Genomic DNA, 19,714 nt, shown 5'->3' on the forward strand with positions numbered 1-19,714 from the left:
GGGGACTTTTGCAGCTACATGGCATTAATGGGGATAGGTCATCTTTTCTGTAGCTATACTTCGGTTTTCATTGGCATCTGCTGAGAGCAACTGCACTGGCCTAGTCTCTGGTCATTGGCATTGACTGTATCTTCCAATGTCCTCCCTTATTCCTTGGTTCTGAGATGTCAGGTCTACCTAGATCCCTCTGTGCCCACAGATCCCCTTAGCCCTCTTTCAGGTCCTGCTTATACTTTTCTCAAGAACATGTGGCAATTCTGATGTCTGCCAATGTAGCTTTAAATCAGTATAGTAGAGTATGTAACTTCTTAACATATACAGAAAATAAAAAGATTCTTTCATTGAACTTGAAGAATTAAAGAAATGTCACTGAGTAATTATTTTTCCTTATAAACCTGGAATTGATTTCTGATATTCTTAGTTCATTTTTTAGAAAAGGCAGACTAAAGAATAAAGTCAACTAATTTAACTTGGCAGTAAACTCTACTGCTTTTAAGGCTGTTGACAAGAGTTGGAGGCATCACACTCTTTGATTTCTGTATTAAGTAATCAAAACAATATAGCACTGGCATAAAAACACAATGCACAAATCAATGGAACAGAACAGACAGTCCAGAAACAAACTCAAGCATATACAGTCAACTAATTTCTGACAATGGTGCCAAGAATACACACAATTGAGAAAGGACATTCTCCTTAGTCAACCATGCTGAAACAGGACATCCACTTGCAAAAGAATGAAACTGGACCTTATCTTTCACCATATACAAAAGTCAATGCAAATGAGTCAAAGACTTAAACATAAGACTTGAAACCATAAAAATCCTGGAAGAAAAGATAGTTCCTTGATACTGGCCTTGGCAATGACTTTTTGGATATGACACCTGAAGTTCACACAACAAAAGCAAAAGTCAAGTGGGATTATATCAAACTAAAAAGTTTCTGCACAGCAAAGGAAACTATCAACAAATTGATAAGGCAATCTGGGAGGAAACATTTGCAATCATATATCTGATAAAGAGTTAATATCTGAAAAAATATAAGAAACTGAAATAACTCAATAGTTAAATAAATAAATACAGATATACATAACAACTACCAATCTGATTAAGAAATTGGCAAAGGACCTGATAGACCTTTTCCCAAAAAAGACAACAACAAGTGAACGCAGGAAAAAAACCAGCTTAAAACCCTACAGTAAGATTTTAGTTAGAAGGTGACTCATAAAATTTCTTCGATCCTGTTTCTCTGTCCCACATGTGCAGTTTATTCTTTTTTGCCCTTTAGCAAAAGAATACTTATTAATCAAGCCTTTCTTGGCAGAAACATCAGGAAAGCAGCCCAACCATCCAGACCGATGGGTGTCAGCTATAAAAAAACTCTTGTGACTCTGCTGACAATGGAATAAGAACAACTTCACCAAAGGGCGGAGAGGCCCTCCCCACTGAGAAAGCCCCTCCCTCCAGCTTGTCTGCTGAGGAAAGGACTGAGCTGCCCGCACAGACATGCCAGCTTGTAGGACACAGCTCCATGTACCAGGGCTGTTGCCTTCACAACCAAGACGGAGCTGGAGTTCCTGCCTCCCCTGTCTGCACCCCTGTCAGCCTGCCATCTGGGCAGGGTCTTTGGTGGCAGTAAGACTAAATGGGCCTCTGGGCTCTGATTTGTTAAGTTGCTTCTTCCCAGCAAAGAGGTCTGGACCAGGGCCTTCAAGCAGCAGGGGGTAGAGGGAGCAACTCTGTGGGGAGCTGTTTTTTTGAAGCTTCACCACAATTCTAGGCAATGTGGCAGGATAACTGATTGAAACATTAAGACATTCTCCCTTTCTCCCAGATCAGGCAAATAGCTAAGTTCATCTTAGTATTTTTCTGCCTAAGGGGTTCTTGCAGGGATAAAATCAGAAGATGCATGAAGTTTGTAACTCTTCCTGTCTTTGGAAAGAACGAGATTATTGCAGGTGTCCCGGACAGGGTGGGAAAAGAGGGAAGGCCTGGCCTCTGAGAAAGCAAGAGAAAATAAGCAAAGTGTAATAACTGTAGATTCTCCCAGACAGAGGTTAGCAGGGTGGAGCTTCTGGGGCTCTTTACATCTTTACTGGCTGCCCTTGGGGGAGGTGATAAGGCTGTGGAGAGGATGATGACTTCAGCATGTGTGCACTCAATGGGATCCTGCCACTTGATTCTGGGTACTCCCTTTGGGACAGGTATGGGAGCAAGCCATACCGATCTGAAGGGGTCATGAGGTCAGTTAGGAGATCTGTCCAGTTAACTGTGTGGGCAAATGATTAGTGACCACAGGCTCTACTTGATCATTTTGTGGGTGCATAAGGCTCTCAAGCCTTTGCACAGTCTTCAGGGAGGTGGGGGCTGATAATTTCTGAGATTCAATTTCCTACCAGCTGAGTGGAGGGGCACAGAATGTGACTGAGGTTGCTTAAAAGAAACTTTAATAATGATTTTCTTGGTGCATCTGGGGTGGTACCTGTGAATGGAGATCTGCATCTTTCAAACTCAACTCAAGACACTGAGTTGCAGATACTGACAAAAGAATAGACACATTTCACTTGGTTGCTCCCATTTAACCCTGTACTCTCCTCCTCCCTCTCCACCCCTTCCTAGTTCTATATAGTTGTCATATGTTAAGTCCTAGTTAAAGTGTTTGTAAGGGAAAAAAAGACAAGAGGAGGACAATGAAGTCAGAAAAACTAGGAGATATGTAGAACATTCTGGAAAAGTGTGTATGTGTTTATAAGAAATGGAATGAAATAATAGCTTTCCTCAAGACAAAACACAGCAACCTCTCAAATTGTCCATGGAATAAAGATAGGGAGCTAATGAACAAGCAAAGTATTGGCATTTTCTTTTCTCTCAGGAAGTTCTTACTACTGATTTTTACCTGAGAGGCAGTGCTGAGAAGAAACTCGTCTATCAATTGGCATACGAGGACAGATACCCAGATACAGAGGCTTCAGTTGCTGTGACAAAATAATTTCATTCAGTTTTTTCTGCAGAATGAAATATTCTTCAGACAGCTTTGATATCTAAAAAGAAGGTCATATGTCAGATTAAAGCAAGGAAATTAATTCAGAGAGTTCCACAGGTACAATGGGCTCTGATCAAGTTCTGGTCAACTATCTCTGGGAATCTCAAGTCCTTCCTCTCCAGCACCCACACTTACCCTTGTAACAAGGTCTCATGAAGTCCTCACTGGCCATAACCTCTCCCTCTTGTGCTACTTGCTCATCTCACATTTTCCATTCAAACTGCCAAACATGTAATGCTACACAGAGTAATCTCTTCTGATCAATTCCTTCCTGGGGTTCCCGAGACCTGGCTTCCATCTTCTCCACATTGCTGTGATTGCCTTTCTGCCTTTATCCCAAGGAATCCCACTGCTGCCTTTGCCTGTCAACTCTTTCCTTCCCTTTGCAGACTTCTTAGCCCAACTTCGGGGCTGTGCTTTTCTGGCTCCTCCTCTCTGTCTTATCTATTAACACAGCCTTTTTCCTGCTGGATTGAATGTGAGGCTCCTGCTTCTCTGCCTGTAGCTTTGTCCCTATGTGATGCTGAATCCACTCCAATGGCATTAATAGCCAGTTCTTAGGTGATGACCTGTCATTCTATATCTCCTCAATGTCTCGGCTTATAGCGGGTGAGGGTATTAATCTCTGATTTGGTGTTTTGAATTAGAAATTTATGCACCAAGAAAAGAAGGACCACATGTATATTAAACTTACTATTTCTGTGTATGTTTTAAAAAAAAGAACAGAAAGGGGCTAAGTGAATTAGTCAATGGCAGGTTTTTACTAACAGAAGTTGGAGATTTTGGGGCCACACCTCTAACACTCAGGGGGCATCAAGGGCAGTTATTGTGCTTTCTCATGGACTCAGCCACCACAGAGGTTAGCGACTCAAGAGGACTAGGCAGTCCTTCTTTAAACCAACACTTGAAATTTCTTCAATGATCCTCTACACTATTAACTAGCCTGGTTATTCATATTAATTTATAATATGTATGTTAGAGGTCAAGTAGTTAAAATTCTTCAGTTTACACAGGAGAAAACAAAAGTATGACACATAATGTGGTTTTCTTAAGGTCAAAGATCTGGAGAAAGAGCAAAACCTAGAATCTGCACTTACAGGAGCTCTCCATGCTGCTAATTTATCAGGATGCCCTTTAGCGGCTCGAAAGCCAATTGCTGGTCTTAGAAAGAGCTGGAACATGCCTACTTCCAGCACGAAACCTTCTCCAATGTAATTTTTGCTTCTGAGTCCTCACTGTCATGTTGTAACATGTAGGTTTTCATCATCATGCCATGTATGCCTCGGTATGGTTACCTAACACTATTTTCTCAAAATTTGGAGCAGAGAAAGCATAGACTTTATAGATTTAGAAAACTTCTTTAAAAGGTATAACAGAAGATTTTTAGGTACATGAAAAATTGGCACTGTGAAATGCCAGTATTTTAATAAGTTGTATGAGCCAACAATTTGTCTCCTCAAGATTTCTACTATATTCTATACTATTTTTATCATAGTAAGTTGGTTTAAAGTTTTATGACTATTTGAATAGCACAACCCTTGAAGACTTCTTTTTTAAAGGGGTTTTAGTCTCACAAAAAAAAAGAGATGAAAAAATGAATCAGTTATTAACTGCTTAATTGAGCTTTTGTGTCTTTGTAAAGATTTTTTTATTAATAAATAAATTTATTTACATACCTGTTTTGAAAAAATTGCCAAGTCCCATGCTTCTTTTTCTGAAATGCTTTTTGAGAGATCATCATGATTCATGTTGATATTACAAGATTCCTCATGTTTTGTGTGATAGGAATACAGATTGTTAGTATTTCTTGCTGCTTCTGTTGGTGTTGCAACAATCTTGTGATTTTTAAAAGAAGACATCCTGTCCTTCCTCACTTGCTGCCTTCTCTTGTAACCTCGGAATTTGCTCTGAATGAACATGACTGCTTTGTCTTCTTCACAGGTTGAGATCATTGGTTCAACCTGCTTCTCCTTGACTGTCTCAGACATCCAATGGCTTCTCTCCTTGCTACATATGGGTGCATTTTGGGTGGCCACGGATGTCCTCTTTTCCTTGCTATTTGCATTTTGATAAAGTGATCTCTGGCTAAAACGAGGTTCCAAAGGTTTTTTAAAAGAAGGCTGCTTAGTCTCACTCTCAGCTAACCAAAGTCCTGGGACACTGGGTCTTTCTGGCTTACCATTCCTTCCTACATAGGCTGCTTTTGACTCTTCAAAATTCCTTTCCTCTGTAAATCTCTGATAGCAATTCTCTGCTACAGTGTCCTCTCTCTCCATCTTCCTCATTTTACTGTTCTCTTCCAAGTCTCTGATATATTTCTGTTTGGGGCTTACTTCTGCCCAAGAGTCCTCCCCCAGGTGCAATTCCTGCTTGGCCTCATCCCCAGCCATGTTATTGATTTTGTTCTGAGCTAGATATCCCTTGTTGATACTCTGCAAAGCATTAGTGGTTTCCTCTTCAGCTTTGAAAGAAGACGTCTTCACGACCGATGTCGTCCCTTTACTATTTGAAGCTGGAATGATTGTTCCATTAGCAGAGATGCCATATTCTGTCATTTTTTTCATAAAAGACTCCCTGTATAAAACATATTGCATCTGAATATATGATACTAACCTAGAGTTTATTACCCTCTTTGGGCAATGGTTACTGGTCACTTAATTTTGGGAGAAAAAACAAACCAGGAAATGGAAAAAGGGACAAAAAGAATTTAAAACTCATATTAATCAAGTGTTTCCTAAGATAATTTCTCTAGCAACAACTGTGATGAATACTCATATGATGAGAAAACCTGCATCAACTTAGAGTAAGAAATATCCTAGCTTATTATCATTTAATGAAGCATCAAAGTAAAAGTCATAGTAAATAAATACTTCCAAATATGCCCCTTTCAAAACAAAGTACCTACTGTGAGATGTTGTGGGAAATACATCTGGATTTGAGACCAATAAGCAAGTGTGTTCACTGGGCTGACATGCTAGACATTAAACATGGTCGAAACCTACTGCTCTCAAGAAACAGCTTATAGATAGAGCTTCCATAGGATCCAGCAATTCCACTCCTAGGCATTTACCCAAAGGACACAGAAACATAATTCCAATGAGCACCTGCACCCTTATGTTTATAGCAGCACAACTTACAATAGCTAAGCTTTGGAAACAACCCAAATGCCCAAAAATAGATGGCTGGATCAAGAAGATGTGGTACATATATACAATGGAATATTACTCAGCATTCAAAAAAGATAAACACATGCAATTTGTGGCAACATGGATGGAGCTGGAAGGGATCATGATCAGTGAAATAAGCCAAAAAGAAAAAGAAAAATACCGGATGGTTTCACTCATAACAGGAATCTAGAAAACTTAAATAAGGGACCAGGAAAAAAAATAACTATAAGAAAGTAAAAATCAAAATCAACAAACAACTGTGAACCAGAGACACACTATGAGGGGGCGGGGAAAGGAGGGTTTGGGGTCAAAATAAGGGGGTTGCAATTATATGGGGAATATAAAAATAAAATAAAAAAAGAAACAGCTTATAAAATTAAAGAAAAAGTAATGTTCCTGATAAAGTGTATGATCATAGGAAATGTTGGCCAAAATTTCACAGTTGGTTCTTTATAAACATCCAAAATAATTTCCCATTAACTTGAAGATAAAGTCTTCTTTATATCGCTTGCTTCTCCACACAGACATGCCTCACAGCTTTTCCTTTCTGTGAGGGCAACACTCATGAAAGCAAAAGAGCCATGAATAGGTGCTGACACCAAAATGTGACAATTGGACACCCTGACAAGCTACCTGGGAAGCTTTTGCCAAAACCTTTTCATTTTGGCTCAGGAGGGCCATGGAAGATATTTGGTTTTGTAATCTGTTTATGAAGAAGAACTCTTCTTTGAGTCAAACCTGCAAAAAAAACTACTAGGACTAATGTCCCTGATTTTACTGGCACTTCCCAGATCTATTGTGGCATCCTTAACCTTATTCAGGAGGCATAACAGAATCCCCATTATCCTGCGAGGATAAGAGAACTAGGTGGGGCCAACTGGGAGAAAATTTTTGCACACAACACTAATGATAAAGGACTGATCACAAAAATCTGCAAAGAGCTGATGAGACTCAACAACAACAAAGAAAACAATCCAGTCAAAAAATGGACAGAGGAACTAAAAAGAAACTTCTCTGAAGAGGAAATGCGAATGGCCAACAGGCATATGAAAAAATGTTCAACATCACTTGTAATCAGGGAAATGCAAATCAAAACTACCATGAGATACCATCTTACACCAGTGAGAATGGCACATATTAAAAAAAATAGCAACAACAAATGTTGGCGAGGTTGTGGAGAAAAAGGAACTCTTCTGCACTGTTGGTGGGAGTGCAAACTGGTCCAACCACTATGGAGAGCTATGTGGAGATTTCTGGACCTACTAAACATAGAGCTTCCACAGGATCCAGCAATTCCAATCCTAGGTATTTACCCAAAGAACACAGAAACATCAATTCCAAAGAACACCTGCACCCCTATGTTTATAGCAGCACTGTTTACAATAGCTAAGCTTTGGAAACAGCCCAAATGCCCAAAAATAGATGACTGGATCAAGAAGATGTGGTACATATATACCATGGAATATTACTCAGCATTCAAAAAAGATAAACACATGCAATTTGCAGCAACATGGATGACGCTGGAAGGGATCATGCTCAGTGAAATAAGCCAAAAAGAAAAAGAAAAATACCGGATGGTCTCACTCATAGCAGGGATCTAGAAAACTTAAATAAGGGACCAGGAAAATGAATAACTATAAGAAAGTGAAAATCAAAATCAACAAAAACTATGAACCAGAGACACTTTTTGGGGGGTGGGGGGCGGGAGGGGAGGGATTGGGGTCAGAATGGGGGGATTGCAATTGTATGGGGAATATAAAAATAAAATTTATTAATTAAAAAACATACACAAGTAAAAAAAAAAAAAGAGAACTAGGTGGGGAACCAAGAACCCCATAATTTTGATATGCGGTTATGCTCTGTGTTTTGAATACCTCCATAACATGGCTGGAGGATGCTTTTATCAGTCAAGATGCAATTCATGAGCGATGTATACAATCATTAAATAACTACATTCCAAGAAACCCATCTATAAGGTGGTTTTGATATTTGCAGTTAGAATCTTACCCATACTGCTGACATTTTCTAGTCTATCCCATGTCGGTGACAGCTCTGGATTCATGCCATAGACACTCCATCAAAGGCCTGAGGCCAGCACATTACTGGGAGGATAGAGGTTCATGAGCAGTGATGTACTGAGGCTCAAACCTTAGAGTTTTAGCGTAGGAAGCGACGGAGATCTCTTTGACAGTTCCTAGATAGGTTTGCAGGACTGAACTCTTCTCCCAACTATAGTTTTCTAGTTCACAGATCAGGGATTCTACCGGTGAAAGGTTAAGTGAAGATAGGGGTTCCTGGTAATTGGTAGAAAGTAAGGAGTTTGGAGGGGTGAGTGCTTTAATCTGCATCTTTCTAGAAGGAAGTCTAAAAGGGAGGTCCCACCTTCCATTCACCAATTTTCCTTTCTCTTTCCTCTGGGCCTCCCTTGATGCTGTACTTTTACTTTTTTTTTTTTTTTTTGACATTGATCTTGGCAATGATTTTTTTGGATTTGACATCAAAGCAAAGGCAAAAAAAGCAAAAATCAACAGGAGGGATTACATCAAACTCAAAAGTTTCTGTACAGCAGAGGAAATCAGCAATGAAATGAAAAGGCAGAATGGAAGACTATATTTGCAAACCATATGGCTGATAAGAGATTAGTGTCCCAAATATATAAAGAACTCATATAACTCAATAGCAAAACAAACAAACAAACAAACAAAAGAACCTCAAATCCAAAAAACTCCAAACTCAATTCAAAATTGGGCAGAGGAACTGAATAGATATTTTCTGCAAAAAGACATACAAATGGTAAAGGTATATGAAAAGGTACTCGCCATCATTAATCATCAGGGAAATGCAAATTCAAACCACAATGAGATATCACCTCACAGGTCAGAATGACCCATGTCAAAAACACAAAAGACATCAAGTGTTGGTGAGGACATGAGGCAAAGGGAACGGCTGTGGGGATGGAAGCCAGTGCAGTGATACAGGAAACAGGACGACGCTCCCCAAGAAACTAAAAATGTAACTACCATTTGATTCAACAATCCCAGTTCTGGGTATAAATCCAGAGGAAATGAAACCATTATCACAAAGATCAGAAAGATCTCTGTACTCTCATGTTCAAAAAAACATTATTAACTATTTTGGAATAAAATAGATAGGGAAAAGCAAATACTGCACAGTGTTCCTTATATGTGGAATCTAAAAAGGAAAAATGTCACCCATAGAAACAGAGACTAGAAAAGCAATTGCCTGGGGTTGTGGGTGGTGGAAACATGGAAGGTTGGTAAAGCACACACTTTCAGTTATCCGATGAACACGGTCTGAACATCTAATGTAAATCATGGTGATGACAGTTAATAGCATTGTATTGTGTGACTGAAGTCTTCTGTGTAGAAGGTAAATGTTCTCTCTCTCACACAAAAATACAACTATGTTGAGATAGTGGATGTGTTAATTAACTAGCTGGAGGGGGAGAATCCTTTCATAATATGTCTACAAATCACCAGGATGTACACTTTAAATAACTTATAACTTTATATGTGAATTATATCTCATAAAGCTGAAGTTAAAAAAAAAATCTGTGTACCCACTGCTTATCATAAAATCTTCTATGTAAGGGAAATCAGGTGGATCTGTAACAGGTACTTATTAGGAAGCTGGGAATGAGGCTCTGCAGAAGACAGGACTGAGATGCTGTGCTATGAAAATTGGATAATGATTTAGGGGCTAATGACATATTGGTTATTAAGTCCATAGGAATAAATGAGAGTATCTAGGGACATTGTTTAGATGTGGAGGATGATTTAAATATAGGGAGAGGAACAGCAATTAGCACAGGACATGCAGACATAATTGGGAGCAGATATGTACACTAGTTTGGCAGAAGCCTGTAAAGTAAAAACTCTGAGAAAAGAAATTGTGGTCATCAGTGGGAAATGCAGATGACCTCCCAAATAGGACATTTAATGTAACACCACATTAGGAACTTGGTAAGAGAAAGACTGTGAACATACTTTGTTACCTTATAGATCTGAAAAATCCATAATGTAAAAATGGTATAAGAATGAACATTATTATACCTTTTATTTTCAAAGTTTTTCTTGTAGTCAAGTTCCCAATCCTGAGTCTGCGTGTTTGTTAATGCTGTGTTTTTCATGTTAACAATTTCTTTTCTTTGTTTCCTGACCAGATGTCCTCTTGTAGCTGAAATATATAAGGGCTGGAGTAGTTTTAAGAATAATAAATAAAAGAACTTACTTAAATGAGTAGAAACAAATATTTTTTTTTGACCATCAGTGTCAAAGAAGAAAATGAAATTAACACTTCCAAATAGAACAAGTCCATAAAAAAAGGGGATTCATAAACAAGACTCTTCTAGATGACAAACTACATAGCAAGAAAATAATTAAAGTACCATTCATGTTAACGAGGGAACTTAATGATATTAAAATTATTATTAAAATTGTTAAGATTTTAATGAAACTAAGATGAGATGATCTAAGTCAAGGAAAAAGACAAAATGTATTCATTTGCTTAAAATTTACTAGTAATTATTTACCTTTTATTTTCCATGCTCATACCTATTCATGGGGGGAAAAAATCCCCCTTTTATCTATGCATATGTTTTGAAACTTTTGGCCAATTATCCTTAGAGCCAGACATATTTCAGAACTTAGATTTACAGTTTTTTTATATTAGAAAAGTAATTCAGAGCAAATAATATATATTCTGTACCACTCCCCTATCAGGGGAGTAGTCAAACACATAAATATTTCTGCAAAAAAACAATATTTTTACCATGTGGGATGAATAAAGGACTGTAAAGATAAGATCATGTGATCATGTTTCATTGTCAAATGAGTTATGAAAACCTTTTTTTCTAGACCTTTATGAATTTTGAAATTATGGGTAGAGAATTAGAGCTCAAACAGGGTTTGCATTGTGATGTCTTAGAGAGAAATTAAGGGCTTAAAAATTCCAAAAGAGTTGATAAGCCATCATAGACCAATAGACTTGGCACTGGACCATGAATCTCTTGAATATTAGTTAGCTCTTTTGCCCACCACATCAGAGTTCTTCTGAGTAAAGACTAACTCATTAGTGGATCAAAAATCGATCTAGTGGGCCACATCTAGCGTCTAAAAATGAAATAGGTGAGAGAAGAGATGGCAGCAGAAGATATGAGAGCAGAATATATTAAAGTAATGTTGTTTGTAGTAGACGTGTGCATCAAGTTACAGAGTAAATAAAACACATTTTTTACTATGGATGTCCAGTCAAAAAACTTCGAAAGATATTATACCAAGCCATGGCAGGTTCTAAACTTGTTTCTTATAGAAAAATTATAAAATAAAACCCCAAAAGTCTATTAATATATTTTAATAAAAATTTTGAAGTATGGTTATAAATATTATTTCGCTACAGTTAATAGAAAGAAATGGATGCCCTTTAACAAAATGAGATTTAATTAAGTTGTCAAAAAGTATGGCAAGTGTAACCTTTTGAATAAAGTAGGAAAAATCTTATTATCTAATGGAATATAATGATTCTTGAGATCCATAATGAATTCAATCACTTGCTATCTCCTGCACAATAGGTCAATTGTGTTTTATTAATACTTGACAGAAAATTGAAAATCAAATTATTTTATTTAAAACAAAACGTTTATTCAAATATTAAAAGTGTCAATCACTAAAACAATCTGATTTAGATTTAGTAGAGAGAATGTATCAAAGTAACAGAGTCTGGAATTAAATGCAAAAGCTACATAAGAATTTGAGACTTATATGTAAGATTGGATTTTATGCCCATACCTAAACATGAGGTTTTTGTAAGACTGTGAGACGGTCTGAGTGATTACCTGACTGTATTATTATTGCGCTCTCTTTCCTTCTTTTTTGTATTTTTTGGTACCTTCTTGACCCCAAGAATCCTCTGACATAGGCTTGAATCAAAATAAGCTTGTCAATGACTTCCTTTCGCATTAAATTTAACTGTTCCACATGATAATATTTAAGGAATACCTTAAAAGAATTAAAATAAAATACAAATAAAATTTTGGCAAACAGATGTGAAATAGTCATGTGCTATGCTTGGAAGAATATATTTTAAGTCTTTAAATTCTGGAAAACACGATCCTTTACTTCTCATGGCCTGTATGTTGCTACAATGTTACAGATTTTTATGCTTGAAGGAAACCTGTCTTTGAGAAGGAAAACAGTTTAACATTATCTGCCTATTTCCAACAGGTTAACTACCTTTTGTAGAATAAACCAGAAAGAGCGGAAGATGTTAGAGCTTTTTAATCAACACTTTAGCAACATCTACTGTGTATAAAGCTAACTTTTATGCTTTAAAAGAGATAATTATATTTTCCAAATTAAAAATCTTACAAATTTATTGTGAGACAGAGAACAATTCAGTGATAGTAGTTCATTCATCAAATGTTTATTGAGGCCAATTAGATATACTAATCTGCTGAGAAACAAAGATGAATAAGGGGCTCAGAATGTTAACAGTGAAGGGAATAAGGCAGAGAGAAAGCCCCAGGGAGAAATAACAACATTCTTAGTAGACACAGTGACAAGCATGGAGAAAGAAGGGCTGAATTTTGATCATTTCAGAATCAGAATGAATTGGAGCACTGGAGGAGTCTGAAGGTTTGGATAACCTCCCCCAGGAAATAAGACTTTTTTTTTTTTCTCTTTTACTGGCTACTTACTGGTAAAAATTACCACAAAGAAAGTTTATTGATTCCACTAAGAAAGTCACTTAAATTCAAATTTAATTGCTGAGTCATGAGACCTGGTAACTACAGAATTCTCTCACATTCTGGTAGTTGTGAGCTGGGCACCACAGGCAAACAGTTCAGCATTATTGGTTTTGATTGAATTTAGTTTTAATTTCTACAGGACTCTAGATGTTAATATACTTAGTCCATTCTGCTGTTGACAATTCATTTAAAATTCAATCTGTTTAAAAAGGTCATCATTTTTTTTTTTTTTTGCAGCTTTAGAAATGTTCCTATATTGAATACTTTTTATCCATCTTAATGAGTTGGAAAAGGTGAAGTGGAAAAATACAAATAGCTTTAAAATGCAACTTAAATATCATGCAGAACTGGAACAAAAAGGGCCTTTTTACAAGTAAAACTCTATTTGAAGTTAGGCATGTGTTTCAGACCATAAATTATGAGATTTCGGCTTGATGAAATTCATCTTTGCGGACATCTAAAAGAAAATGGTGTGAATAAAATGCAAATCTTTTTAATGTTCCAAAATTTCCCTTACTACTAAAGTAAATATGGATTACTGTACATGTAGGGCAGTCAGTCTAAAATAGGTATTTATGACATGAATTGTCATAGGACTAACTTATCTAAATATTATGAAGTCTCCTCCCACTTAGAAACAACTATATATTTCTTGGCCAAGGTGGAAGTTTGTCTCCATCTATGATGTGTAATGGTTATTTACAAGTGGTCCACCTAAGAGGACTTCTTGGCCTTCGCTTGATTCTTTTCTCCAATCCCTCCAGTGAAACACTTAGTGTACCCCTAAGTCCTGTTTATTTCCTTAATCTCATCTTGCAAAACTCTGGGGATACCTGAGGAGCATTCTTTCTCCAAGCCGTCACCTGTGATATTCAAAATTGGTTATGATATGTTATTTTTAGTCTCTACAGGATTAAAAAATAGCTCTCAAAGTTTCTCAAATCTAATATACCATAGCCAAACACATATAACAAATCTAATAATAATGGCAAATATTTCACTCTGGATAAATTTTAAGTTTACAACTGAAGCAGAATTGAAAATTAGAAAAACAGCATCCTATTTAGATCATTATGATTCTCTAAAGTTTTGTGGCTATATTTGGTAGTGAGAAAGAAGGGAGAATATACTGATCTGTTTTCAATACTATTTGAAGATTTTTCATTATAAATTTCATCCATTTTGGGATAAATTCTCAAGATGACTATTTCCTGAATTTCATAAGAGAAATCTTCATAAGAGCAAAACTGTTTAAGTTTGCTGAAGAAGGAAATCTGTATGAGTTTACCAATTTGCTTGCCGTATGTCAGGCTACAGATTTTGTAGCATAAAAAGCATTGCTATTTTCAATCATTTTTAAAGGTTAAAACTATTAACTTTTTTCTTGAAAATGACACGAAAACATTACTTTTGTTTTTCCAAGAGCCCAGTTATCAAGACCAGCTTTTTCCAAAATAGCGACACAGGTATCAGGGCTCACTGGGGGATCTTCGTTCCACTTGTAACAGAGAACATGGTACCTTCAAATGGAAGAAAGGGTTGGTTAGTATTTCACAAAGGTCAAATGTCTCAGCAGCCTGGTGGAAACTGGACAGTTGTGTACAGGGGAGGGGAGACCCCTGAGACTTAACAAAGAGGATTTTTAGAAAAGCTCTGGAATAGCCTGAACTCTAGATCAACACAAATTTGGACCAGTTAACTTGTGTAAATTTGAATACTGTTTTTCACTTTAGTGATGGCTTTTCAAGACTTAAGACCGAAATCCGCCCCTCGCCCAAAAGCTGTGTAACTAAAAAAAAAAAAAAAAAAATAATGAGCTGGGTATTTTTTAAAAAGTAAAAACTTTCCTCTGGGCACTAAATGTAGTGGTAAGATGCAGAGAGAAAGCTTTTATTTTTTTTCTCATCTTCACAAAAACACCGGAAGCTGATCTTGAAATTGAATAGAGTTTATTTTCAAAGAAGCTCTCACCACTGTAGACATGCCTTTCATCATTGTTCTTGAGTTACATTATGTCTCTCCCTGGAGTTTTCCTCTATTGGTTTACTACATCAATAACTAAAGGGAGGAAGTGAGTCAGGGGTTAATGCAGGAGAGACCCCAACTTGTCATTGCTCTCCACTGGTTACATCCCTCTACATTCCCTCTGCCCCCATTTCTTTCCTCCCCAATTTCCACAGATCTGGAATTACTTGAATATAATGAAAATTTGATCATGTCCTTTCCTGACTTGAAAGCCTCTGAAAATTTTCCTGGTTCTAAGCAAGGATGGCAAAAGCAGGTGTTTTCAAAGGCTGGGTAAAGTAATGTTAAGTATGAGTTGGGAAGTGGTGGAAATGGTATCTTCTGGAAAAATGGACTAACTTCAGGGGTGTCTTAGTATAAGGATTCCTTACACTCAATCCTTAGTATAAGGATTGAGACAACTATAGTTAAACAGTGTATTATGCAAAGGAAGTTCATGTTGTGTCTCTACCCTTAAGATTATTTCTTCGTCACAAACAGAAGAGTTAGTGTACTGCAGAATAGACAAAGGGTCTGATGAATTCTGCATGGTACAAGGAGGGTTACTTAAAGGGCAAGGCAGGATGGAGTAGGTTCATTCATTCCATTTACACCTCCACAGGGCCTTTGCAAGTTGGTCCGACTTCCTAAGAGTCTAGGACGATTTAGATGACTGCTTTCAAATTAGTGGCAGAGAAAAAAATTTAGCCTTTTATTTCTGGAATGTCCTGTTTTTGGAATAGCTATCATGTTTTCTATATACTTACTCCCCCCACTTCTGTCATTAACATGTAGTAATTTGCAATTTTATAACAGAACAGGACTTGGAAGCACAATTAAGAATTTATGTTCATTTCACACCTTCTAAATAAACTTTCAATTGAATATTATTAAGAAAATCAGTTTAGTTGTCTTTATGGTCCATATTCTAAAACTGTGGACAACTTTGAAAATGTACATTTAGTCAGGCATTCAAAGCTCTTTCTCGATAATTTTAACCTGATAGTTTTCCTTTTTTCCCCTATCTTATCTTCTATAATTTCTGTGACTTCATTAATGCATGCTCTGCCAATCCAGTCTAATCCAAGTCTCTGGTTTTTGGCACACAAACAAGCACACTGAGAAATTGCCTTCCAGTCTTTCCCACAAATTATACCCATCATCAGACCCCAATTTGGGCTCTCTTTCTTGATAACCTCTCCGATCAGCCCTCCTGGGGATAAACTTTCTCTTCTTTGACTCATACACTGTTTTCATCATTTCCTTGGACATTGGTATTTAGTACCTTGCAATGCTTATTAACTTTCCATGTATATGGTTCTAATAATCTTAACTGGATTGTTAATTATTTTTAAAAAGATTTATTTATTTATTTATTTATACAAGCACTAGGTACAGTCAGAATTCTCTCTGGTGAGAGAATTCACCAGAGCCAGAGTGGGGAACAGAACAGGTAGACCGACGAAATACACTGCTAAAGGAGCAGCGGGTATGGCAGGAGAGGTCTGTCACGCCATGTGGGACCCTCGCTGGTGGCCGGGGATCAAACCAGCGCTGCAGAGGCTGCAGGCAGCTTTGTAGCCCAGCGCTCAACTGCTGAGCCACCAGGGGAGGCCCTGGATTGTTAATTTTTGATGATCAAGCCAGATTTAAAATTCAGTGTTCCTCCCCAGTTACAAAATAACTGAGACCTGGTGCAAAATTAAAATGCAAGGCCCTGTCACAACAACTATTAAGGATTTTAGGAGACAGAAGCAGGATGGCATTTGACCAGGTATGTGGTCTTTCTAAGCTTCTGAGCATCGGACCCATGTGACTGCAGGGGTGGCGCACCTGTCAAGGTGTCCCTGGAGGTGTCCCTGTGACATCTCCCCTTCCAGTACAATGAAGGAACTTTAAAGGTTGACACATGTGGCCTGACCTGGATAGTTTATTTTTTAAACCTAATGCATATTTCCACACCTATCTTTAATAAATGTTCTTTTCTATAATTCTTATGAAGAATTTATATACAAACCGGACATGGGAACTTAAAAAGAAATTCACATACCGCTTTATAAAGCTAGCAAAAAGTATCCGATGTGAGTATCCTAGCCTTCGAATTCTTGCTGTTTCCAGAATTCCTGTGTAACGAAGCTGTAGCAAAACTTTCTCTTTATCATATTTTCTTGCCTGACGTTCATTATTGGGTTTGATGCAACGGACAAAGTGAGGCTGGCCCACCACCATTTTGGATAACAAATCCATCAGAGAATACTATAATATGCAACAAAAATAAATTTCTCAGTGAACCATACAAAAGCTTATGAGCTTAGAGCTTAGAGGTCTTCTCCTTTTTTTTTTTGTTTTAAGATTTATTTGTTTATGCATACAAGAGCTGGGGTACAGGCCAGAGGTGAGGGTGCTGAGAGGATTTACCAAAGACAGAGTAGGGAGCAGAACAGGCAGACTGACTGAAATACACTGCTGATGGGGACAGCGGGTGAGACAGGATAAGTCTGCTGCACCATGTGGGTTTCTCCCTGGCCGGCCAGGGATTGAACTTGTGCTGCCGAGGCTGAGTATTGCTTCATAGTGCGGTGCTTAACCCCTTGCGCCATGAGGGAGGCCCTAGAGGTCTTTCTTCTATTATAAGAATGAATTCTGAAAATTGGATGTTTCAGATGCTCACACTAATTTACAGTGAAGGGAGGTCTGGATTAATAAAATTTTTATTTTTAGTATTTTAAGTATTATAGATTTACTCATAAAAATAGAGGCAAAAACTAGGAACTTAGCTATTAAAAGTATGTAAATTAAGTCAACTTCAGAGATAAAATTATTTTGATTCAGTTGTAAAAAACTATTATCTCAGGGAAACTTGCTGAATTATAGTATTTAGGCACATAGTCTGGTTTCCTGTTTATTCTGTTAATTTCCTTGCTTAACTCTATAAAAAGTATGAAAGTCAATACTTCACCCCTGTCAGAATTATCCCCTAGTAGAAAATAAGGACTGAGAAGTTAATGCAGTTTAATATACAGGACAGAGCTATACAAATAAATAGATCCATATAAGTATCCTAATCTGCTCTAGTTCAATAATTTTTAATTTATTTTAGAGTTGTAAAAATCACATAGATATTAAAACTATGTTCTGTAGAAATACTAGCCAAGTGCTGGGCAACTATATGTAATGTATTAGGATAATCTGATTCAACTAGAAGTAAACCCCAGAAAACTATTGTGTCAAATACCAGGATGACAATTTATTAGCAAGGTAATAAATGTATGGACATAAATAGCTGTTGTCAGCTGGATCTCTTTTAGTACTGGAAATACAAAGCTGGTGCTAACCAAATACTGAAATTGGGCAACTGACAAAACACTAGATTTGCATGGCTTCCTCTTGGGCAGTGAGACTCAGATGTGATCTTCAAACAGCTGGGTATGCAGATTTGGAGCCCTTTTCATTACACTTATCTGTGAGTCATCATTCCTTTAGTCATGCAAACATCTGCCAGGCACTGGAGATACAAAGGTGATATATGTGTCTGCTGGCGTTCTGTGCAAGGGCTTACAGCAATGTAGGCATTGCTTTTTCTTAGGGAGCAGTTCAGAGTGTTACACTAAGTTCATTCTTTTCTGAAGAATGAAAAATAAATTTAAAAATACATTAAATTTACATGAAATTTTCTATCACTTTTCACTTTAGCCTGAGGTATAAAACAATTTTATGAACCAATGATTTAAACATACACAGTGTTTGATGTCAACAACAGTGGTATGATAATGTTCTTAGATAACTCACTTAAAAGAAAGAAAATAACCTGCTCTAAGTCCTTGGTGGTTCAGCTGTGCTGCAGTCCTGATGTAAGATGAATGTCTCAGCAGGACAATTGAGATACTAAGCATATAAACATGCTAGTGCTACTCAAATATGATTAAGGACACACTGTTTACTATGAGTTTAGGACTTGAAAACTATTTAATAAAATGACCTAGCTATTTTTAAAAGCATTTCAAGTTTTGGGTGGTATTTCTTTTCATTTTCATTGACTAATTAATATGATTTTTATCAGAAGAGATAAACAAGAACTGGAACCAATATTGTGGGCAGGGTTATCTAGAACAGTCCAGAGCACAGAGAAAATAAACTATTCTTTCCTTCCTGCCATATTATCCAAGGAAGAAAGGTAACCTTGACCCTATGCTAAGAATGTAACAATTCACTTTCTTGGCGTTTTCCTGAAAGTTTTCTTGCAAGAGGCAAGGTCTATATATAGGGAGATATGGGGTGGAGATGGATGATCAACAGCCTTATCCATCCGTCTAAGCCCATTCAGGAGTGGAAAGGAAAAATGATAATTATCATAGTAATTAAAAATCCATTTAGGTTTAGGTTTCAATTTTATTCTAGTGGAAAGGCTTATTTACATGGTCTAATCAAGGTGTAGATCTTTAAAATCAACCTTGTAGACTGTAAAATAGCAAAGTGAATGGATCAACAAGTTTTTGACAATACAAACTAAAAACTTTTTTTTTTTTTACAAGCTTTTGGTCCCTAAATCTCATTTAGAATAAGTAACATTCCTAAGCACAACACGTCATAATTTAATATCTTACTCTAAAATATGATGCGACTGTTTGTGTTTTCATGTTGGTCGTCTCTCTGGCATGACATGTGGCGTCTCCAGTTTCACCCTAAGAAGACCAAAGAAGACCAAAGAAGACCGTGATGCTTCTGTACCTGTCAT

At 37.1% G+C, this 19,714-nt stretch overlaps 1 protein-coding gene across 1 annotated transcript in view; it reads right to left on the reverse strand.

Annotated features, from left to right (window-relative positions):
• MYO3A (myosin IIIA) overlaps positions 1–19,714 on the reverse strand; it is a gene marked incomplete at both ends in the record, with an annotated part of 134,734 nt that overhangs the window by 19,635 nt on the left and 95,385 nt on the right. The window contains 7 exons of the mRNA XM_084253406.1: positions 2,896–3,040; positions 4,719–5,616; positions 10,283–10,406; positions 12,064–12,226; positions 14,384–14,495; positions 17,030–17,235; positions 19,584–19,661. Coding sequence (XP_084109532.1) covers positions 2,896–3,040; positions 4,719–5,616; positions 10,283–10,406; positions 12,064–12,226; positions 14,384–14,495; positions 17,030–17,235; positions 19,584–19,661 — 1,726 coding nt within the window. The remainder of the gene's footprint in view (positions 1–2,895; positions 3,041–4,718; positions 5,617–10,282; positions 10,407–12,063; positions 12,227–14,383; positions 14,496–17,029; positions 17,236–19,583; positions 19,662–19,714) is intronic.

The sequence above is a fragment of the Talpa europaea genome, assembly GCF_964194135.1.
Source record: "Talpa europaea genome assembly, chromosome: 14".
Lineage (NCBI taxonomy): Eukaryota > Metazoa > Chordata > Mammalia > Eulipotyphla > Talpidae > Talpa > Talpa europaea.